Source organism: Phyllostomus hastatus, unplaced genomic scaffold, assembly GCF_019186645.2.
Source record: "Phyllostomus hastatus isolate PE091 unplaced genomic scaffold, TTU_PhHast_1.1 phas_scaffold_129, whole genome shotgun sequence".
Lineage (NCBI taxonomy): Eukaryota > Metazoa > Chordata > Mammalia > Chiroptera > Phyllostomidae > Phyllostomus > Phyllostomus hastatus.
Genome location: NW_025334009.1, coordinates 12,119,400 through 12,143,812, shown reverse-complemented (window position 1 = coordinate 12,143,812; position 24,413 = coordinate 12,119,400). Strand labels below are relative to the sequence as shown.

Here is a 24,413-nt window from a genome sequence, read left to right as displayed (position 1 = left end):
TGCTTCCTTTAAAGTCACAGATAAGTTTTTAAGTGCACTTGAATTGTGACAAAAACTCCACTTGTGCCAGGATGGGCAATTTGGCTGAGCATATTTACCCAGAATGTTTTTTTGTTTTTTAATTTTAACGTGCAATCTGTTCTGCAGTGACTTCCATCAGACACAGGTGTCAGAGTAGATGACAAGTGGTGGCTGGGCCCGATCGTCCCACATGCCACCAGTGTATGAGCTTGGCAATCACGTTCCCAGTGAAACTATTTATGGACATCTTATTCCTTTTCTTTCCATGCTCTCTCCGATCTGCCTCCACTTCTGTCGGAGAGAATGCTGAAGCTGAGAGGGACATCTACAGGAGTAATAATAACACCAGTTTGAGTTTCTCCACCGGAAACATTGAGGGAGATAACCTTCTAATGCATGTGTTCTTATTTCTTATTCTCGTGGTGCTTCTCGGAATAAAACCCACAATACGTCCTTGTCAGGCTAAGGAAATGAAAAAAAAATTCTCTATTCCAGGAAAAAGGGGAGGAGAGAGAACTTTTCAGGGGGAAGCAGGAGGACAAGGGAGCACTCAGGGAACACAGTGGGGGTGTGAGAGAGTTTGGCACGGGCAGGGGGTCCGGGGGGTCCCAGAGAAAGGTCAAGTTCGGGACATGAGGACCAAGAACAATACTCAGGGAACAGGACAAACACTGTGTGGGCTCACATGTTGAAGGGTGACCAAGGATGACAAAGACACAAATCATGATGAGACCAGAGGGCTCAAGGTCCGAAACTGTGAAACCATGGAGTTTGGGTGTGGAGACAGGTGACTTGACCCCGAGGTACCCAGAATTGGGGCCTACATGCTCTCTGAGGAGACCCGCCCTCAGATACAGCCCCTGAGTCCTGCTCATTCAGGGGAACAATCTGGGAACACCCCAGCCCTGAACCCAGGAGACGCTCCACCAGCTTGGCGCCCATCCCGGGGCACAGATGCAAAGAATGTGAATGGAGACACAGCAGCTCGGCCTCCGCCACTCCTCCATCAGGCACGCTCCATCCACCGCCCAGGCATCGCAAGTTCATTCAAAACCACTGTGGTTGGGGGCAAGAGTAAGAACTCAGACCTCCCCCTCCCCAACGTAAGACTGGGCTCTGTCTGCTTCCAGCTACATGGGAGCACTAGGAAAACACCACCTCAAGATGCAAATATTAACCCTGGCTGGTGTAGCTCAGTGGATTGAGCTCGGGCTGCAAACTAAAATGTCGCAGGTTCGAATCCCAGTCAGGGTACATGCCTGGGTTGCAGGCCATGACCCCCAGCAACTGCACATTGATGTTTCTCTCTCTCTCTATCTATCTCTGTCTCTCTATCTCTCTCCCTCCCTTCCCTCTCTAAAAAATAAATAAATAAAATCTTTTAAAAAGATGCAAATATGTTTATCCACCCTTCCACAAGTCCTCCCCACCCGCCTTTGGAACTCTTAGTCCTGAGCACATTTTTCTTCTCTAAAGGGAAGAGGATACAATCGGGAGACTGAATGACTGGTCCTTGGTCAAGGACAGCAGCCGTCAGAGAGAAAAAGAACATGATACACCCCCGGGCCCTGGGCTGGTCTCCAGGAGCAGTCTCATCTCCCACGGGCAGCAGCACACGGAGTACTGCGGGCTACCTGTCGACAGCAATATCCGGGCACCTCCCCCTACCGACCCGGCCCAACAGCCAAAGGCCAGCCCACGTTCGTGCATCTGCAACAACTCACAGAAGCGATTAGGTGTAATCATGTGGGATTGCTGGAAATTCAACCCATCTTGACCTACCAAAAAATGGAAATTTCATATGATCTAGATCAGTAACCCCTACTCTGTCCCTATATCCACAGTAAAGAATTACAGAAGGTATAGATAATAAAAATCAGACATGCTAACTCCCGGCCCTCGCCCACCAAGCCAGCAGCTTCCCAGGAAGCGACATGGAGAAAGGATGCTCTTGGAGCTCCCTGTTCTCCTGCCAGCTTCCACCAGCAACATAAATTGGCCTCGGTCTGACAGTATTGCTGTTTTCCCACATTCACCCGGAATACAAATGTTTCTAAGGCTTCTCCCAGCACCAACCTAACCCCACGCACACAGCAGAACAGGCAGTGCTGTCGCTGAGCCACTCCTCTGCTCGAGAGCCCGGAGTGGCTCCTTCTTACCATCCTAGAAGGTCAAACCCGACCTCCTCCACCTGATACAGAAGGCCTTCCATAATCCGGTGGTCCCCACCCATCCCAACCCCACTGCACCCTCACTCTTCCCCATCCAAGCCTCACTGCCTTGTAAAACCTAAGACCCACATCCACCACCAAACCTTCCCTGACCTCACCAGGTCACAATCAAAACTCCCTCCTCTGAAGGCCTGTTCATTTGATTAAACTAACATTTATCACGAATGCTTGACACCCGATACCAGCACTGGCTGCGGAACACCTGGTCTTCCACTCCGCACATCTCCGCTAAAGTTTACCTCACCTTCACAGGGGTAAATATTCTTCCTCGCAACAAAATGTAAGCTCCCCCCACACAGACACCATGGATTATGCAGATTCCCCTACTCCATCCTGTAACATGCAAGCGGCGCTGGAGATCTGGGAAACCGGTTCTCAGTCCGAACATCAGACGCCTATGTCGAGTCTCGGGCGCCTAGCTCTCATCGGAAAACTGAGTGTAACTATTTCCAGTGCCGGTAGCATCCCACAACAGCCCTGCTCAATAGATTAAATAAGCGAGGTGAAAAAAAAAACATGATTTCCCCTCAATCCATGAATATCTCAAGGGCAAAAAGAATACGATACTAAATGAGAGTCGGTAGGGTGAATTTGCCATTTACATAGCAGTTGAAATAGAAAACCAGTAGAGACAAGATAGTAATAGAAGCACTCCAGGAAAAACCTAAGCGTACAGCCCTTCCTGCTCACTGACCCTAGGGTTCTCTCTGACTGGTGTGACCCAGTAATCTCAGTAACGGCATAGGCGTGTTGCTGTGATGACCTCTCATGCAGGTGTGTCAAACTCATTTTCACCGGGGGCCACATGAGCCTTGTGGTTGCCTTCCAAGGGCCAAATGTAAATTTAGGACTGTATAAATGTAACTGCTCCTTAACTCGGGGCAAGGAGCTCTACATTCGGCCCTTGGAAGGCAACCTCGAGGCTGATGTGGCCCCACGCCCATGAAAATGAGTTTGACTCGCCTACTCTAACGCATTCAGCTCCCATGTGCTGCCACCATTCAGATGAATTACAATAACCTGATTCCCAATGGTCAGCTCCATGACTTATTATCCTGGAAAGGTCACCAAAATGACTGGAAGTCACCTTAACCCAGATTCCCTTCTAACCATTTATTATTACTTTGTTGATGCTGCTAATCATCAAGTTTGGGACCAAGGAAAAAAACAATGAAAAACATACTGCTAAAACTAATCTTTTGTCTTTTTCAATCAAACGAAGAGAGTGTCCCTGTTCCTAAAGTGTCTAAACCAGGGCTCCCACTCCCAAGGGGCTGTGCTCCATGGGGCAGGGCTTTGCAAACGGTCAAGGGAACCCAGGGCCCAGGTGGGGCCTGAGATTCCGCATCTCTGACGAGGTCCCAGGTGCGGCCCATGCTGCTGGCCCACGGCCCACACTTAGAGAGGCCCAGACACAGAGAGAAGTTCCAGAGCATCCTCTGGGAGCTCTGGTCAACTCTAACGTCAAAGTGGTCCACAAACCACGCCTTGAAGAGGTGCTGTAACCAACAGTATCTTTATTTTCATAATGTAAGTGGTAGATGATATTTCATCAAAACACAACGTCATCAGTGCAGCGAAACAAAAGGTCTGCTCATGAGTTCCTTGTCAAGGGGTTTTCTTTTAAGTACAGCAAACGGAAATGGGGGGAGAGAGGAGCTACCCGAAGGGGACCAGCAGCATGGGTATCGCCTGGGAGCTTGTTAGACGTGCAGAATCTCAGGCTCCGCCCCCAGAGCTACAGAATCAGACTCTGTGTTTGAACAAGACCCCAAGCGGTCTGGTGCCCAGTAAAGTTGGACAGCCCTTGCTATAGACTATTTCTTGCTTCACCAAAGTGGTTACTAAACCAAGACACGCAGGCCACAGTGGGAGAGACCATAAAGCCCTTGAACGAGAACACATCCACCTGATTAACCCTGAAAGCGTGGCAGGTGAGCCCACCACACCCGAACGGGGACTCAGGGTCGGCTCTGGCCCTGTGTGAGTTTCTTCTCTGTGGCCTATGTGTACAAGTTGCCTCATGGGCAAGCTCGGGGCTGATCAAAAGGGGAAGAAGGAGGTGTTTGGGGCACAGGCACGGTGGATACCTGGGAAAATATAACAAGCATAGGAGGAAATGACAGAGGAGCAGAGGGCATGGCGTCTGTGCCCTGTCCTCCCAACCCTTGGAGCACGGGGTTAAGGATGGACGCTGAGAGATCTGTGTGCAAAAGCCTGTGGGCGGCGCTGGGCCCCAGGTGACAAGGTACAACAGCGTCGGCAGCACAGGCCCCGGGGCCCAGGGTTGGCGCGGGGGGTGGCAATGTGGGGCCCAGGGGACAGCCGGGGGAGGGGGTGAGGAGTGCCATAACAACTAAGGAAGAGCAGGCACCGTGGTGTACCTGAGCACAGGTGACATCCTGCCCTGGGGATTCCGAGGACACTAGCTGAGGTCCCCTGTGAGCAGGTGGAGCTGCTGGGACTCCAAGCTGAGCATTAATATTGACACGGCCTCATTTGCCCCCGGGGCTGGTGAGGCCTCCCTTGCACATTCCAGCAACCACACGATAACCCTTTCTCTCCAGCCGCTCTTCCTCCAGATGAACCCTCCTCCCAACTTCCGATTATTTCATCGCACGGAGCCTGCATGCTCCTTGCTTGCCCTCGGTCCGCATGCCACTGCTGGAAGCCTCCCCAGATGCTGCCCTGTCCCTGGTGTTGTCCTCTGTGACATCCGATGCCGGGTTGCTTTGACCGAAGCTTCCCTGGGGGACGGCTTCTCTTTCAGTCTCACCCCTGGGTTTAACGTTTCCTCCCCGCCCTCCCAGCTCACCCACGATCTCATCCCTGGGGGGCGGTCACGGCTCACCCGGTAAAATTCCAAGAGGACAGGGCTCCCAGGCCGGCTGATGTTTCCTATGACCTGGATTTTCAGCCCCAACCATCTGCTGCAGCCCAGCGATTCACAATAACCCTGATGTGGGTGAGTTTTGCTTTTCCCTCTGCCATCCAGGTTGGCTCTTCAGACCTGTTCATCTGGAAGGGGAGACGCAAGCCACGCCTCCCTGGGACCAGTCTGGAGTTGGCTCGATGCCTACCTGCAAGCTCTCGCCATACTTCCCTCTTTCTGTGTGGTCAGCACACCCCAGGGCCTCCAGGGGCCCCGGAATCGCCATCGGCCTGTGTCACCACAACTTCCGAACACTGGGGTAGCTCGTGACAGCTCCCTGTGCTCCACCCGGTCCCATACGGGAGGCTGCAGAAAGTATTCTGCAAGAAACCCCTCCATCTTCTCTTTTTCTAGAAAGACTGAGCACATCTATGTCATTTCTACATCTCCGTGCCTTGGTTTGGATGGATCTTATTCTGATGGAAAGACCTTTGGAGAATCTGAACTGTCTGTCAGTGCCTGGCCCTGAAGCCTCCCACCCCTCACTTATCAGACGTCTTTTTGGGGGGCCGGCAGACACCACCACCTCCTGGTACTGTCCACACCAGAGGAGGCAGAGAGGCTGTGGATTCTTTAGGAAGCAGTTTTTGGATGACTTTGACTTCTTGATAAGACACCCTTCGTGTACATCATATAATGAAGTAGGAAGCAAGCAAAATAGCGGAAGAAGAAATGTGTCCAAAACACATACAGCTTTCACTCACATTCAGGAGAGATGACACATTTGAAAAACACTGAGGCTGTTTATGTAAAATAGTAAGGGAATATTATGAATCATTTCGTGCTAATGAATAAGACAAATGAAATGGGCAGATTCCATGAAAGATACATATTACCAAAGTTGACTCAAGAAGAAGTAAATAAACAAAATAGCTCCACTTTGCTATTTATCTGAAGTTTAGGTACACCAGACTAAGGAATAACTTTCCATAAATACTCAAGACATGATCATGTACATGGTTGATTGGATTTATGGGTTAAAATTGCTTATGTTGATAATGTGCATCCTTTGCAAGCAAAAGTAAAGCCACTGATCCAATCTAAGGAGGATGCGATGGAAAATCCTAAGGAGGATCCGTGCTCTGGACACAAAGGCTGGGTGAGTGAAAATCTCTGCACATTAGAACTGAAAAGGCCAGTAGCCCACCACCCTCAATTTTCAGATGCAACCGGAGACCAGAGAGGGTAAGCCATCAGCCCAGGGCAACGCAGCTAGTGAGTAAGAACTGAAACCATGCTTCCACTGATCCGCAATCTTTTTGAACAATAGCTCAGAGAGGTATAGGGGTGTCGTTTGAATCATGGAATAAAGGGAAGCTCACGGGATCATCCAGAGGAAATGGAGCGTAGATATCTAAGCAAAGCAGCCTGGCTTAACAATTAGGGCAGTTGAGCTCTGTCCTAATTGTTAAGCCAGCCAGCATCCCAACCGGACAAAATAAAGTTACACAGTGTTCCTGCAGCTGGCAATAAACAAGTGAGCTCTTCCCTGATATCCCCATAGACGGGTGATCTAAAACAACAACTCCCCGAGTTGTTCTAAGATTCCAAACGAAGGAGAGCGATGTTGGGGCAAAGCAGATTAAGGTGCAAACTTGTCTTCCTTTAGGAAATTCAAATGGGGCTTGGGTTCCCTGTAATTTGAAAGGAGGAAAATCGTGGCACCAGCGCCCTGACTGCAAAAGGCACCCCACAGGCACCCCAAGGCGCTCGCAGTGGCCCCAGGACCCACCCCGATTGCCAGAGCCAAGAGGGGCCTTGCCTGCCTCTCCAAGAGTCCCCAGGGGTCCTCACTGACACGGGTCCCTCCTACCAGGCCACCACCTGCCCAGCCTCCCAGGATGGCTGTAAAGCCTGGAACAGAATGGGAGGCCTAAAGGGCGCCTGCCCTGGGAAGCACTCAGTACTCCGAGGTGGAATCAGATGGCTACAGTGCAACCAAGGCGAGCCAGCTCCTCTGCTGAGAAGCCGAGCTCAGCGGTCAGAAGTGTACACCGTTCCCTCAAACTGCCCCGCCGCTGCACACGGGCCTTTCCAGAGCATCGCAGAAGCATCTGCATGGAGACTGCCGTCTTTGGAGCCTTGGTGGGGTAAACCTCGGCAGCGTGTGGCTTCCCGAGGCGTCGTGGTTATGTTTCCTCAGGACCCCTTGCAATGCTTTCTCTTGGCATTTGCCAAAAGGATGTCACTTGCAGGGACGAAGTCTATGAAATACATGGGGCTTGCTTGGCCAGATTCCACACGCACAGACCTGATGCCAGGTGGGGGGCAGGCTGGCAGCAAGCAGGTGTAAGATGAGAGGACCCCGTAAATCCACAGTTAATGAAAACAGCCTACTCGCTGAGTTCACAATCCTCAGAATGTGCTGGGTGATGAATGCAGCCATGCGCTCAGGATTTTCCATCTGTCCCTGCCTCGAATGTCTCCAAAGGTGCTCAGCCGTGAACGTTCTCTAGGGCCAGCACAGCTGTGGATGCTGTAGGTGCCCCCCACACCCCCTCACCAGGCAGCGGTCCCACTCGCCAGCTCTTAGGAGTGCTGGCTGTCAACGGGACGCCACTGCTCACTCGTCCCAGGAATTACCCTCTGCCGGGAGCCACTCCACCCAGGGAGTGACGCAATTCCCCTTCCCCAGGGAAGCCCAGAATCAGTGACTGAGCAGCCGGCACAGGGCAGGGGACAGGCGCCTCACCCTCAGGTGGGGCCAGCTCGGCGGGGCAATCCGTGCCCCAGAGCTCCCGTGGCGGCGACCACTCCGCGCGCCTCACCCCTCCTCTGCGGCTGACGGCAGCGCCCCGAGATCATGCGCACAACAATCCCACTACCAGGTTCTGGTTCTACAGAACCTGGACCCCTGCCAGTGCCCAAAATTACAAAAGAAATAAGAATGAACACGGAGTGTTTTGTGGCATTTTTTTTTCACATTCATACATAGAAGCCACCCTTCCTCTCGTGTCTCATTAAAAGCAAAAGGCAATTAATGACCCAGAGATGCCCGGAGTGTCTTCAAACTATTTCTACACACACATCCCTCCTGCCTTCCTTCAGGTCTCAGATTGATCTAATATCCTTTCCCCCAGAGGCCGTTCGGGAAGAGTCTCACCCCGCCCCCCACGTCCACCCACCTCCCCCACCACTCCTGCTTCTTTCTTCCTATCGCCCGTCACTACTGGGGTTCCGGGACGTTCGCTCCATGCTTTCACCTCTGAGTCCCCAACCCTCCAGCCCTGCCCTGTCTACTCCAATAGCCACTAGCTCCACGGAGCTATTTTCTATTTAAATTTAAATTAATTCAAATCGCCGTGCCTGCCACTGTACTGTGGCATACAGCAGACACTCAAATGAATACACCTGAGTGAATAAAAGATTAGCTGGTGGTGATCATCAGTCATTCCCCAATATCTAATTTTGTAACATTCACACTAAACACGGATATTCTCAAGGGCAGGAACTGTAAGGACATTCAAGAAAAAGTTCCTTTAAAAGCTACTAAGTGAGAGGACTATTACTGCTTGAGTTTTTAGCAGGTGGCAGTTAACTGTAGGTTAAAAAAACACAATGTTAGTCTCCGGAAGGAGACAGCCGGCTAGCCAGAAACTGCTGAGAATTTTGACACGTATTGAAGGCAGCATGAAATGTAGAAAACTTTCCTTTTTTCTCCCCCGAAATGGGCCGATATTTCAAACCCCATTCCCTCTTCTCAACAGAATAAAAATCTGTCAGGCATGGTCGTTTTCTGTGTTAACGCGTCCACACTTCAGACGACTTCGAAGCCCACACAGTGTGTGTGTGGCCAGGAGAACGCGCTGGGAGCAAGACAAAGAGACACCAGTCTGTGTCTGACCCACTGCTCTTCCCCTCAGCACCGACACTCTTCTCCTTTCTAAGAAAACAGCTTCACCAACACACCCACTTCGTACTTGGGATGGAGAAAAGGCAACTGATCCCAAGGAGAACCAGGCAGTCGCGGCGGTCTTGCCTTTATAATGTAGACAAAGCAATTGGAAAAAAGAGAGTAACTCACAAAGGTTCCAGAGCACATGGGGATACTGCAGGGGTCTCCTCACTGGTTCTCAGCTTTGTTTTGTTTTTTACTTTGTTCTCCTTTTCTCCTTGATGGGAGTGGAGGCTAATGTTTTTCTTCCATGCTACAGGGCATCCCGAGAAAAGGCTATCCTCTTCAAAACCAGTGAAACATCTTCAGTTACACTGTTCTTACAGAAAACGATCAACTCCTTTGAGTTCTAATTAATGCTAATGGTGTTGAAAGGAAAGGACTAGAAGGTTCCATTAGCCAGCGCACAGTGCCCTTGCAACCTCGCCCTCGGGGGCTCCCTCCTAATGAGATTCCTGGGGAGGTCTGCAACCCTGGGCATCAATGGACTCCCAGTTCCAAAGAGGAAAAGGCGCTTCATTTCCACTTAGTGCACTTGGTTTCTCTCTGTCTCTCGTTTTTCTTTTTGAATTAATACGTCCAATGATTCAAACACAAGGTGAGACCCTGAGCAGGGCTCCAGCATCCTCTCATTTTGACTGACAGGAACCGGTCTGGCCTGCCAGGCCTGTCTTCAGCATCCCTGAAGGGCTGGCGTCCTGACATTATCTTTTACTAGCCAGACGCAAATATAAACATGTTCTTACTAACAAGTGTCAGTCGGCTAAGGGGAGACCAGGATGTCGGGGCTAGTGAGGTCTCGGACCAGTCCAAGACACCTACAAAGCACAGTGTAAATTCTCAAGAGAATTTACGACTCAAAGAGAAAAGGGATGAACCCACGCTGTCCGTTGCCGTGGCGTCTGGAACTCGGCACCTGCACTGGGGGGTGGGATTCTGTGAGTCCTACCGCCTGCCAGATTCCTTGTGTACCCTCCTCTCTATCCCTTACTCCCCCCTTCCCCTAATTTACTGCAGTTCTAGAATGCATCTATTTATTGTTCCAGAAAAACAATTAGAGTACATGGAATGCCATGAGATAGCTTTATATGTTTTTACTTCACAATATAATTAGAAAGTGCATGGCTATAAGGCAAAAAAAATGTATAATCACATATATGTATATTACACTTTCCTATATAACAGCAATAACCAGCTGGGAAACATTGTACAACTTAAAAATAAGAGCATGTATAATGTCACCATATAAAGAAGTCCTAGGAATGACTTTAGCAAGAAACATATATGCTCAACATAAGGAAAGCTACAAAACTGAGAGAAGACATAGAAGACCCGTTTCAAGGACTGTCCATTCCAAAATGAAAAACCTAATAAACACATCGATTCCATCCCACCGTAATCCGTGGGTTTGATGCAATGTAAGCGCTAATGCAATTGTTGAGGGAAGACAGGAGGGAAATGAGTAATGAGTAATAAAGATAGTAAAATATTTTACAGGGCTGTAATTATAACGTCTTGGTACTTATACAAGAATAGCTGAGTTTAAGCAAAAAGAAAACCATAGCCCCAAAATAGATACCTCTCCACCAGAGAATTTAGTGTATAATAAAAGATCATTATAAACTATTCAGGAAGTTAAAATAATTTTTATTCAGTGTTGAAATAATTGGCTAATAACTTTGAAATAAAATGAATTTGGATTTTTATTTCACAAGTATATATCCAAATCAATTGCAGACTAAGTAAAAGCCATGGACACACAGAAATAAATTGTACTTTAATATCAATCGAACCACTGAAGAGAGAACAAGTTTGGAAATTGGAAGCATTAAAGAAGATCACAAGTAAGAAATCCCCAAAGTTCTTCTGTATCACGCAGGACGGAGGTGTGAAATGCACTCGCTTATATATCAGCACCCCAAGGACAGTGCTGATGCCAGGTAGGAAGGCACCGCAGACCATGAATGCCAAGATGCTCAGTAGCTTCTGTAATCAAAGCTTCCTGTTCCTGTGACTTCCAATGTGGGGCCCAAGGTAGCTGAGCCGTGGGACAGACACGATGGCAGTGCCCTGGACCTTAACTGAGAATGACACACAGCTCTTCCACCCAAAGTGCAGGGGCCCCCACCAAACCGAAAGGGTCTTGGGCTGGACTCTCCCAAAAGCCAGGCCTGGGGCAAGAATATGAGTTTATTTGGGAGGTGATCCAGGAAGCGCTGGAGGAGAGTGACGCAATGAGGCAATCCAGCAGCATGACTGAGCAGGTGACTGCCGAGGGCAACCTGGGCTCAGCTGTGCTGGGAACTTCTGGGGAAAATGGGGAGAATGTGCCCAAGGGTTGTCCCAGCAGAGGGGCGAGGAAACTGGGGTACTTATTCACCTGTTGTTCCCTTCCATTAGTGGTTGAGGGCTGCTCCTAGGATTAAGGAACAGCATATGCAAAGATAGGGTGTCAGGAAACAGTTTGATGTGTTCAAGTCCTTGCTGTTTGGAGCATGGAGTATGCTAGGAAGAGCTTGGTCAGAGAGGCAGAGCTCAGTTCCTAAGGATGTATTAGCCAGCATAGGCTAAGCTCTGCTGCAGTAACAAATCAGCTTCATCATCCTAGTTGGTGTCCGGCACTTCTGGTCTTTCCCAAGAATGAGCCAACCATGGCCCAGCAGCCAGAGAAAGCCCTCAAAAAGGGTTGCAGCGGACTGCAGGGAAACCATCAGAACAGGGAGTATGGACAGGGAATGACAACATCTGCTAAAGAAGGGACAAATGATATCTGGGGAGCACCAACTGTCCTGCCACAGACATAGAGATGCAAACTCCACTGGATTCTGGGTGCAGCCAATCTGAAACAAAGTCAGTATCTGGAATAAGTTGAACAACCAGCTTTGTCCAATGCATTCCTGCAAAGAGACTCTTAAACTGAGGCTATTATTGCTGGGAAATCTGCTCCTCCAACCAGCCCTGAGACCCAAAGATGCTTTGTGAAAGGCACCTGGACTAGCTCGTGGGTGTGGGGATGGCTGTCGGGAAACATGGTCTGCTCATATGGGGTGATTCCAAGATGAAAACACAGCGTGCCTGTCCTTGAGTGGTGCGTGGTCTCTGGGGGTGACAGGTAAGCACTTGCTTAGGAATCATTCATCACAAGTACCGAAGAGATGTGGCAGGGGCAGGTCACACATCTCCCGGAGGTCCTCGGAGGCTCTGCCATGAAGGGGAGGCCCGTTCCAAGGCCAAGAGACAAGTAAAAGTTTGTCGCGAGTGAGACCAGTCAGGGTCAAAGCCACTTCCAGCTCACGTTGCTTCCATCAGTTGGTGCATTAGGTTAATAATTCATACAAAGAGGAAACACCAGGTTACCTTTTAAATTATTCACTGCCGAAAGCTTTAATTACCACAAGATTTTATTCTAACGACCACAGGGCTTCGTTTTCAGCGTGTGACATTTTTGTTTGTTTCGGTGGCCTGGTGTTCTTTGCTTGCCCTCCAGCTCCCCAGAGTGCTGAGTTTCCACATTCCTTGTTATGTAATTGCCTAGAGATCATTTAATCAGCACCGAGTCTGCCCTTTCCCCAGAGAATATTGAGTGTCTCTGTCCAAAAACACAGAGTAGAAAGTCTTTTGTTGGTGCTCTTAATGACTGAAGGTGGATGGCTAATCTCACCTTACCTAGTATGACAGCTTCTACTCAAAACCATCAACAAGTTTCTCATTTTTTTTCCACTTTCTCCAAACACGTGGAAGACAAAAAAGTGTGTGATTAATTAGGCAAAATGCTGCCAGAACCCTCTTCAGCAGGCACAATAGGAAGGCTAACAAAGCCACTCCTATCATCCAAATGAACGCTAATTAAATATCGTGGGGAAGATAAAACAGACACTGCAAAACGCAGTAGTTCCTCGGAAACTGGTTTAGAACAGTTCGGGTCAGTTACGACAGATGGGGTAACGACTATGGCGATCACAGCTCCAACCTTGAGCTCTTCTCTTCCTTCCGGTCCTGGCCTTGGTCAGTGGCACCACCAACTGCCCTGATCCCCAATCCCCATGACTATGAGTCATCTCTGACTCCTCTTCACTCAACCCCTAAAGCCAATCAATCTCCCAGTCCTGTGGATTCCACCTCCAAAATGCCTCTCAGATCTGGCACCTTAACTACTTACCGCCTTACAGCCCACCCTCGGTACATCTGACCCAGACCATCTGCCTCCGGCCTCCCTCCCACGCCTCACCCGCCCACCAGCCTGGACAAAGCGATGTCTCTAAACCACAGAGCGGGTCATCTCTCCCCCTTCGTACAACACTCTAGAGGTTTTCCACCTGCTTCTCAAACTCCAGGGGAGCCTCAGGCATCTTCTAGGGGCTCAGGTGGTCTCTAAAATTATTTCCTGTGTAACTTTGTGCTTTCATTTCCATGATCACCTTTTTCAAGATCATCAATAGAAACGTGTTCCGGGTCACCCAACTGACCATGTGATGACCCAGTGCTGCCACATTATTTCACCGTATGTGTCCTTGCGCTGATGGTGTAGTTGGTAACAAGAAATACTATTTTAACTGTCACGGGCTAATGAGAAAAATAGCAAATAGGACTTTATACAGAGGAAACTGATGGGAGAATTGGCCATCACACAACTCACGGGGCATAGCACACAGCATACTAAATCCATGAGAACCTAAGCAATCATTTTTAGAATCAGACACAGTGATTTCATTTTCGCAAAAATAGCCTCACCCATCACATTGAATTCACGCAGTTCACCTGAATGTACTGCATTTACAGTTGTGTTGATATTTTACTTACACATTTGTTGTGGTGTTATGGTCACAGGCAAGCTCTGCACATAAGGAGTTTAGATCTATCGATTACTACCTGCACATTTGAATTGCATTATAATAAAATAACTGAAGCCACTACTAAGAATCTACAAGATTTTTTTTTCCTTAAAGGAATCCACATATGACTCCCATTTGAGAAATTCTGGCCTTCCCAGGGAGACTTAATACCCATAACAAGGTATGGGTGGGAGAGACAATGATGTTCTCTGACCTTTCCATCCATACCCCCATCATTTCCTAGGCCCCTCACAATGAGCTCTGGCCAATGGGCTGTGGACATCAGCAGTAATTCATCAGTTCCATACTGAAGCACAGAACAGCCAGAGAGCAACCTTCCCAATACCTCTTCCTAACGTGGGTGATTCCATAGACCACATGCTCCAAAAGGTGTACCTGCAAGCTGGGGGGAAGCTGCATCAATTTGGCCCTCCACTGACCTGTGAGGGACACGCAGTATGAGTGAGAAGTAAGTAACCTTTGTTGCCCTGCGCTACTAGTATAATGAAGTTGATTTGTTACTGCAGCAGAGCTTGACCTATGCTGACTAATACATCGTCAGGAATCACCTCCCTGTCTAAGCCCCTTCCAGAATACTCCATGTTTCAAATAACTCTTAGTTCAAGGATTTGAACACACCTAGCTATGGCAAGACAGCTGACCTTTGCACATGCTGTTCCTTAATCCTGCAATGCCATTCCCCATATACTTCCACTCCCCCCGCACCCCATTCTGCCACTGTGATTCATCCTTCAAAACCCAGTTCAGATACAATCACCACCAGGAAGTTTTCCTCCCTTTTCCAACCCTCTGAACCCCTATCACCATTACCCAGGAACTCTGCAGAAAGCTTATCTCACCATGTTTACACGCCTGTCCCCCCCTTCACCCCAAACCACATTGGAGAAGGGTCAGTGACATATTCATCTCTATACCCTTAAAGCCGGCATGCAGGAGAAGTAGGCAGCATTTGACCATTTGGGCAGGATGAACTTCCTCCAGCAGGGCTGGTCCTAAGGCGCTTGAAGGAAGTTGGGTTAGATCCATGACCCCCTAAAGGGAACACCTTTAGGTGCTGGCACTCAACAGCAGCTAGTGCCAGCTGTCTCTGCCCCAGCCCCAGGCCAGACCTGCAAAAAAGCCTGAATACCCCCCATCTTCTCCCCAAATACAGTGTCCTTCAGTTCCCACAAAGGATTCAGAGTGTACCTGGGAGGAGCAGCCTAGCGCCTTGTACTCAAAATGTGGTCCTCACACAAGCAACACCTACAGGACCAAGGAGCTAGTGAGAAAGGCAGAACCTCAGGCTCCACCCCAGACCTCCTGAAGCAGAATTTGAGAAGCACTCACCCAAGGCACCCAGACAGAATCTCTCCAGCCTACGAGGTAACTTTAATAGCAATAACAAATTACAATAGCAAATAACAAATAGCAATAGCAAATCACAAATTTGCATTTGTAATAATATCTCCTAAGAGCTTTACATCACTAAATTCTCAGAACATGATCGTGATGACTAGTTTATCCATAGGAAACTGAGGCCCAGAGCTGTTGAGTACCTTGCCCAGAACCACACAGCTTTGAAACTTCAGAGCCAAGATGTGAAGGCACATCTGACGGACTCAAGAGCTCTGACCCCCATAAACACACACCACACGGCACCTTGCCATTCACAAAGTTCTGTGAACCCCGAGCCCGCAAGACCAGCCCGAGCAGCTCTGGAGACCTCCCTGTCCCTTCATCCAGCCACCGAACTGGTGCTCTCTCTCTTCCCTCACTCACTACCTACACCGTGACGCCTACACAGACACCACTGTCCCTGAGAGACTGCCGGTTCTCCTGGATACGGGGTTGATGGGCTTGCTCAATAATTGTTTGATGAGACAATGAAAACATTTCCCCTTTTGATCATCAAACAACCCTCTGAGCTTGGCTGGACAATTATTATTAAGTAAATAGAGGTGACGACACTGAGGTTCCCAGAGAAGTCGACGACTTGCCCCCAGGTAACGAGGAAGCCTCAGATCTCTGGGGAAGGAGCTCAGCTCCCTGGTTCCCAGGACAGATTTCTTCCCCACTCTGCCACTCTCCCTGTATTTCCTTCTTCTGACCTACAATAACAGGTCATTGCAAAAGAAACACCCTTTTCAAAGAACGCCCCCACATACGCATCTTCAAAAAGGGCTCTGCTTTAGCAGCGGATGGGCCAAATTTAGACACTCACCGGAGGCCACCAAAGGAAAACGTAGGGAAACTCTGGTACCAGATAAAATGGCCCCATGGATGCAAGGAAAGGAAACCTCATCGGGAAAGAGCCTCTGGCTACAGCAGCCCATCCAAACCCAACACAAGGAGCCCAGCACCAGGCAGAGCCCGCTGGAAGGCCAGGTGGGTGGAGAACTGCCCGCCTTCCCTGACCAGGTACCACCCACCCCCTGCACTTGTGGGATTGTGAGTCCACTGGTCAAGACAGCCTTTTTCCGGCCCCTTATTGGCTTTCGAAGGAAGCTAAGACATTTAACCAGGTCGACACTTCACCAGAGAAAAGCAAAACACGTGCCTGTAGTATTCAAATATTCAGGAAAACACTTAGGAAACGCCTTGAACTGGAAAAAAGAGGGGTGAGAGAAGCCGAGAAATGAGCTCTTGGGACAACTAAGTAACTCTGAGGCTCAGAGAAGTTGGGTACCAGCTGTATTGTGCTTTTCTGAGCACAGCACCCAAGCCCCACGCCACCGCTTCTGCTGGGCACTGTGTGCACCACCACAGGCACCCAGATGAGGCGGCTGATGGGCGCTGCACCCCTCCCTGCTTGCTAAACCTGTGCCTGGGCACAGGGCTCCATCTGCTCGGAAGGAGGCCCCTTGAGCAAATTCACACAAAGGCGTTCTGCAGGCCAGCACGGCTGCCCATGACTAGTGATGCAGCTTCCCTCGGATCCCTGGGGAGAAAAACAAAATGTTGAGAGTGAGAGGGTCCATGTTTTTTGTTGGGTTCTCTAGAATCAGGTCTTGCAATGAGAATCCCTATAAAGATATTTTACTAGTAAGTATTACTAGGAAAAGCTGGTAGGGGATTGAAGAACTGAGAGAAGAAAGAAACGCAAGGCCAGCAAAGACCCACGGAAGTCAACAGACACAGCTGCACAGCGGGTCTCTGGAGACAAGGCGGGTCACGCCGCAGTGTCCCAGCCAAGGGGAAGGGAGCTGGACTATTTATACTCCAGCACCTCCCAGTCCTTGGCCAGGGGCTGCCCCCAGGGGAGATGTCAATTCCCAGGCGCTCCTTGCTCTCACTTCCTCCAGACCAAGCTGACTCCGGCGGCCCAAGGTTATCCTCCAACCAAGAGGAGGGGCTGGCATTTGGGACCGGGGCACCAACACGCACAAAGATGGGGAAGGTCTCGGAGGGGAGACAGTGTAGCCCGGAAGCACCTAGGACAGTCCACTGTCCAATATTTCTTTCTCCAAGTTTGCCCAAGTTTTGGCCAAAATAGCGTGAAGACTCCATCTCTGTCACTCTGAAGCCTCGTGGGTTCTCAGGCGGGGACCCTTACCCTTCCTGCACTCCCTTCAGCTCGCCATCAAAGACCGTGACCCTAGGACCTCCCCAAGCTAAATGCAATGAGTTACTGAGCAGCTTCCCAAAACCCTGTTCTGCCTCTCTGTCCTTTCTCCGGGGAAGCATTTTAGGGCACCATCCAAAGCAATCCAAACATTCACCTGAAACGCTTTTCTGATGTTGGGCTGCCAGGCAAATCCAACATCCTTTTCCTTCTTTACATTCTGGGGCCCATTTCTTGCTGTCCTCGAAGGACAAGCTCCCTGCTGGGCTCCTGCTGCAGAAGTCCCACTGACTGAGATTGCGTTTGCTCAGTGCTGGCCCAACGGCTCAGCCCTGCAAGCAGTTGCCTGGACCAACTCCACAGCCCCTCACAGCCATCAAAGCACAGGCTCCCCTAGTGACAAAACTCTCCAGGAAAGACAGCGATGAAGGCAGGACTGCGCTTCTGTTTGACAGCTGTCATCCTGGACCACCCGTCGGGGAAAGAGAAGGGAATGGTGCCAACAGGGAGGGGGAGAGGTGGAGGGATGACTAACTTGGGGATGAATAACAACTGAGTTCCCTCCACAACTTCTCACCCCCCACTCCCAACAGGTGGACACTCTGAAAAGGTGTCCCCAGACGCCTCTGCCCAGCACTCCTGTGGTCTCCTCCCCGCCTCACAACACCGCCCCCTAGAGCCAGACTTGGAAAGCAGTGTAAATGCTCTCCTGTATTTGAAATTGATGGGCTATTGCACAAACTCCTTTGTTGTTGTTGTTAATTCCCAAATGCTTTGTCTGCTTGTCTTGAGATCCTCTGTGCATTTCTCCATCTAGTACCAAGGAGAGCTTCCTGTCCTTTAGCTGGGTCAGCGGGCTCTGGTGGTCGGGGTTCACATCCCAGCCCCACCGCTATCCAGTCACGTGGTCTTGAGCAAGTCAAGAGTCTGGGCGCCTCTGTTTTCTCAAGCGACAAACGGGGATACTTCCCCTACCGGTTTGTGCGGAGAATGGAACGAGGTCGGCTTGAGAGACAGCATCGGGCAGGTTGAGATGCCCAGTAAATGTCAGCTCCCTCTCCAGAGCCTTCCCTCCTCTGAAGTCCCCCCCGCACCTCACAAGATGCCCACGCCTTTCTTAAGGAGGCCCCGCCGGCTGGCGAGGGATTGGAAACCGGCTCCGGACGGCACTGTCCCCGAGCAAGCGAGTTTCAGGTGGTGCAGACGCGCGCGCTCACACACACACACACACACACACACACACACACACACACACACACACACGGGGCGCACTTCGGGCACCCCCGCAGGTCTGGCACCCCCCTGTGTCTGGCACTACTGCAGCACCCCGAACGGAGCGGGGTCTCAAGTCCGGGCGACAGGAGTGCTCCCACCCCCACGCAAGGCACTTACCCTGGGCAGGCCGCGTGGGGCAGCCGGGGGCCGGCCGCGCCGGGGGCGGCGGCGGGTGCGGGGTGGGCGCGGCGGCCGGCATGGTGCGGTGGTCGGCTCCGGGAGCGCCGGGCTCTGCTGTGGGAGCGCGGGGCAGTGGCCGGACGGTCCAGCGGGCGCGGGGAGGCGGGGCGCGACGCGAGCCGCCACGAGCCCGCGCCCACCTCTCTCCTCTATCCCTCCCGCTGCCCGCCCCGCGCCGCGCCGCGCGGGCGACGAGTACCCGGAACGTCTCCGGGGGCGCTGGGCTTAGCAACCGCGCGCCCGCCGCAGCTCCCTCGCTCTGCGCTGGGCTGGCGGTGCGCGCCGCGGGGTCCCTGGAGAGGAGGCGGGCCCGCCTTTGAACCTGAACTCACACCCACTACTTTGCCTGTGAGCCGCTGAAGGTGGCCCGGGGGACCGCCGGCTGTCCCGCCTCGCCCCGCCCCTCCCCGCCCTGCCAGCCTTTCCGCACTCCTTCCCTGCCCAGCCCACACTGGAGCCAGGCAAGGTCTGGCTTTGACCGTGCGCCCACGCTCTCGCTCATTCGCAGACGAAGAGGTCCCCAGCACCCCGGCAACCCGAGCCCCTCCTGGCAGAGTCCAGACTTCCCACACCACTCCCTCCCTCCCTCCCACCCGGTTCCCACGACTGCCGCTCTCACTCTGGGTCCAGCAGCTGCCCTGCATCCTTGTTGCCCCTCAGATTTAAAGGCCGGCTCACACTCCGGTCCACACCGTGGCCTGAGAGACACAGGCTGCAAAACACCCCTCCAGCCTGTGTCCTCCTGGTGCCATCTAAAAGCTGCCCAACGTCCCTTCCCCTGTTAGACCCCTTCCACCCCTTCCCAGCACCACCTGCCCAGCCCCCATAGCTGTGGGTCCTCGGGGTCTGTAGGTTACAGTGGCAGAGATGGGGGTGGTGTGGGGAACGACTCCCCGGCCGCTGCTGGCAGAGGTGATGAGCTCACAGGAAAAGCCCGTGCCCACCTCTGCACATGTCCATGGACATGCCTACAGCGGTGGTCTTGATTTTGCCTCAATCCATCAAGTCCCAGAGGGGCTTTGTCCAACGTTGGTGTTCTGTGACACCGTCTGTATCCAACAGGACACCAAGGCTGAGCTGAGCTGAGCGTAAGGGTCACCTCCCAGCTGACCAGGGTCTTTCTCGTTCTCACAGGTAACAACAGGTAAGAGAAGGCTGCTGGGTGTCGCTTCAGCTTCTCAGGGATAGCCTGAGGACCCAGTCACCCCTTCCAGGCTTCCACGTGGCCACTTCCGGCACACTGCCCTTTCTTCTCGGACTCCTCGCCTCGGCGTCACAAATGGCCGTGACAGCCTTCGGAAGCCACTGCGTGAAAAGGAGCTTCCGCTCCTAGCTCCTCTGATGGCCGAGATGATCATCAAGAACCATTTTCAGCAATTCCAGGTCCCCAGCAGAGAACAAGTGACCAATGACCTGCCTCCAAGTCACTGACTTCTAGTGGTGATGGGATGGGGGTGGGTGCTGAGACAAATAATGAAACGGTCAAGAAGTGGGGAGCGTTGTGATTTTAAGTAGGGCCCCCCTGACCAGGTAACCATGAGAAAAGCCTACAGTAGCCCCTCTTTACCCCTGGTTTTACTTCCCAGGATTTCGGTTACCCACCATCCACCATCGCCCCCCAAATATTAAATTTGTTTAATGTCCAGAAACAAACAATGAGTGAGTTTGAAATTGTGCATCGCTCTGAGTAGCGTGATGAAGCCTGAGACTCTCCCGCCCCGCCCCACCCCGCCCCACCCGAGATGCACAGCCTCCCCCCGCCCAGCACTCACCAACCACGCTGAGCAGACTCACTTGGCTCCCTTCAGCTACTTAGTAGCCCCCTTGGTTATCAGATCGACTGCAGTGGTGTCACAGTGCATGCGGTCAAGTCCCCTTATTTTACTGACTAATGGCCCCAACTCATATTGCTGTAACTGTTCCATTTTTAGCTGTTATCGTTGGTCATCTCTCACTGTGCCCGATTTATAAATTAAACGTTATCAGAAGTAGGTATGGATAGGAGAAGATGTCGTATATGCAGGGTTTGGCATCGTCTGCAGCTTCAGGCACCCACAGGGTGCAGGGGGTGGTCACGGAACACACGCCCCCTGCAGGAGAGGGGACTGCCGTATCTGGAATGTTCTGTTGGCGCAAGCATGCCTGATGTACTGAAACACTGTCTTTTTTGAATCCTTTACAGCCACGCTTCCTGACCCTCTTGTTTATATTTTAGGAGTAAATAAAACTTAAATACATTGTTTTAGGACATAGTTTGACTTTCGTGGAGGAGAAAATGGATGTTTTGCAAGAGCAGCCGTCCAGCAGTGTGTAATTACTGGCTAGGTAATTGTTTACATGTTGATTAGCTATACGCTTTAAACCATCACAGTGAGCACCGTAAGTAACCAGGTTACCTCCCAGCACTGAGGGATAAACACGATGCACCTTGGTGAGCACCATGGAAGACACTGCTCGGTGCCTACTCAAACCCCCATTCTGTCCTTCTGCCCTAGTACCAGACGCTGAGTTCTAGCTGAGCACACTGCAACCTAGAATAAAGAACAGGCTTCCCAGTCTCCCTGGCAGCCAGGAATGGCTATAGGAAAAGTTTCTGGCCAATGAAATAGCATTGGAAGTGTCGTGTCAGAGCTTCAGATGGGCTCCTTCAAGATGCCAATGCTGTTAATAGGGCACTCCTGTCTCTCTGTCTCTCTTAATTGATGAGAGAGAGAGAGAGAGACAGAGAGAGAGAGGGAGAGAGAGAAACATCAGTTTGTCATTCCACTTATTGATGCATTCATTGGTTGCTTCTTGAACGTACCCTAGCGAGGGACCAACCCACAACCTTGGCGTATCGGGATGATGCTCTAACCAATGGAGCTGCTTGGCCACAGCCTCCTTTGTCCCTCTCAACCTTCTTCTTTGGTCTGCATTTCAGACATAGTGTCTGCAAGTAGGTTGGATTATTACTTTCAAGTCTTCACTCTACCCCTGAATAGAATTAGACGACCACCGTTTGTGGCACCTGGAGAGTACTCCCCTAACCTTGGTTTCAGGCTTACTGACTTCGGCCAATGGGATGTTATGGGACACAGAGAGCGCGGAGGGTTGGAATGTACACCTGTGGTCTGATTTGCCCTTGTGTGCTCCTGTCAATGGCCCACCCAGGTAGCTGCCTGTCCCAGAAAAAAAAATGTGGAGAAACGTGCAGCAGACCTGAACTTCCACCTGCTGGTAAGTTCATGTTAAGAGAAACACTGACATACACATTTGCAATCATTCAATGCAAAACAAAAGGAACATCACGTTTATAGTGAACCACTTAACTAGCCACTCACTTAGCATAGCTAAAGAGGGCGGAACAAGCCCTAGCAGTCCAGTCAAGGCGTCTGAGCAGCTTTGGTTGCAAGTGAGCGGAATTTCAGTCAAGGAGTTCACGTGGCAGGGAGCACGGGATATTTTAAGGCTATTTGAAGAAACTCACAGACATCCAAAAGCGAACTGGCCAGCACCTCGTGACTTGACTCAAATCGCTACACCTCAGAATCCAGTTTCTCCAGGGACAGAATATAACCGGCCCAGTTTATTTATTCTGACCAGGCCATGTAAACCACTGGCCAAGCACAGGATTGGCTGCTTTGGGCTGAGCGTCTACCCTGGCGCACACAGTCCTGGCTCTGCGTGAAAGAGGCAGCTCTGCGTGAAAGAGGCCAGGAGAAGTATCAACAGAGGTGGAGGCTAGAGAGCCGGAATGACCGCCTCCCTGCATAGGACGTTTCAAGCCAGGAGGGGAAATTACTTAGGGAAGAAATTGACAGGCATATCCAGGACACGGGGTAGGCTTTGTTGAGGAAGGAGCTAGAAGCATCTCCAGGAAGTCAAGCCTGGTGGGAGACCTGTGTGTGTGTGTGTGTGTGTGTGTGTGTGTGTGTGTGTGTGTGTGTAGGAGAGACTTCGACGGGAGGAGACTAGCAAAGGGATGGCGGAGCCTTTGTGAGAAATTTCTCTACTTCCCAGCATTACCCAGGGTGACTCCAGACTGAGATTCTGGGAAAGGAGAAAACTTCAGAACCTTGCACAGATCACTATTCTAACAAATCTGCTGTGTATTTTCTTCCCTGACACTTTACATTTGTCATGTCCATAGAACATTGCCAGGTGCCCGCCACCCCCAGCTGCCACCATCTCTCGCCCTCCTCCCCCAGGTAGACTTCTGGAGAGACCACTTCACATTCTCTGTCTTTACTCCCATCATCTGCAGAGTATCTCCCGTCTTCCTGCACTACTGCTCTGCTGCATTGCTAACGACCTCCTCTCCGCCAAACTCGATGAGCATAGTTGTGCCTCCTAGTCCTAGTTGTGCCTCCTCTCACTGCAGCGTGGGGCCAGTCTCGGAACTCTCCCCTTTCCTGACCTCTGCAGATCTGGCTGCTTTCGAATCTGCCCCATCTCCCTAAAGCCAACATTTTTTCCACGTCCTGGGTCTCTTCCTTTCATCCAGCTTTTACATTGCTATTTCTTAGGGATTTATTCTTGTCTTTAGTAAACTCTCCCTGGGTAATCTTATATTCTTTTTAAGTTCTTAGTTTACCAATCTTCTCACGAAAAGTTGCACGGCCACCACAGACGAAGTCACTGAGGAATCCTTACTCCTCCCTGGTCCGTCTCCAGCTGACTTCTCGCAGCACCAACATTGGCCTTGGCAGTCCCCTGCATTCCCCCATCCTGACCCAGCGCTCCTCTCTCTGTGTTCTCGAGCTCTTCTCCTCCTGCAGCTGAGCCTGGCCAGCCTGTGTCTGGGTTCGCGTTTCTCTGCACAATTCAAAGGATCGTAAATTAACCAAAGCCGGTTGTCTTGCACCACCCTCTCCCCTCCCCCTGCCCCGCCAAATGAGTTCTGAATCCAAACACAAAGATAGCATCTGGTGTGGCCTCATAAACTTTGGCTAGTTTTTGTTTGTTTGTTTTTAATCTCTGTCTTAAGTACTTTTTCCTTCCCAGGGGGAAGGACGTCAATGACCGTTTCTTTCCACTGAAGTCGCCTGTTGGCCATGAACTTCCTTGTCCGGGCAGTGACTGGGGCAGTGACTGGGCCGTTCACAATGGCGGCTGATCTTCAAGCTGCCCAGGAGGGAACGACTCCCTGGGCGATTTTATCGTAGCTCTTAGTTTTAACTTCAGTCCCATTTCATCTCCTCTCTCTCAAACCCCAGCTCAGTTGCCCACCACCCAGACCTCTGTCTCACAGGCACCTCTTACACCATATCCGAAACAAAACCCCTCACCTTTCCCCCCAGACCTGTTCCTCCTATTGGATTCTTAGTCTTGTTTAGTTCAGTTTTCCACATCACAACCCAGAAATTAATGTCAACTGCACTTGTACAACCGCTGTTCCCTCCTTGGTCCCCTCCCATGTCCCCGCCCCTGCCTCGCTCACAGCCTCATGGCATCGCATCTGGCCCGTCCTGAGCAAGCCCTCAGCAACATCCCTAGGTCCTCC

At 51.0% G+C, this 24,413-nt stretch overlaps 1 protein-coding gene across 1 annotated transcript in view; it reads right to left on the bottom strand.

Moving 5' to 3' along the window:
• The window catches only part of DCLK3 (doublecortin like kinase 3), a 39,021-nt gene extending 19,768 nt beyond the window's left edge, over window positions 1-19,253 (bottom strand). The window contains exon 1 of the mRNA XM_045857113.1: window positions 18,869-19,253. Coding sequence (XP_045713069.1) covers window positions 18,869-18,950 — 82 coding nt within the window. The 5' untranslated portion in view covers window positions 18,951-19,253. The remainder of the gene's footprint in view (window positions 1-18,868) is intronic.
• Window positions 19,254-24,413: the final 5,160 nt, after the last annotated feature.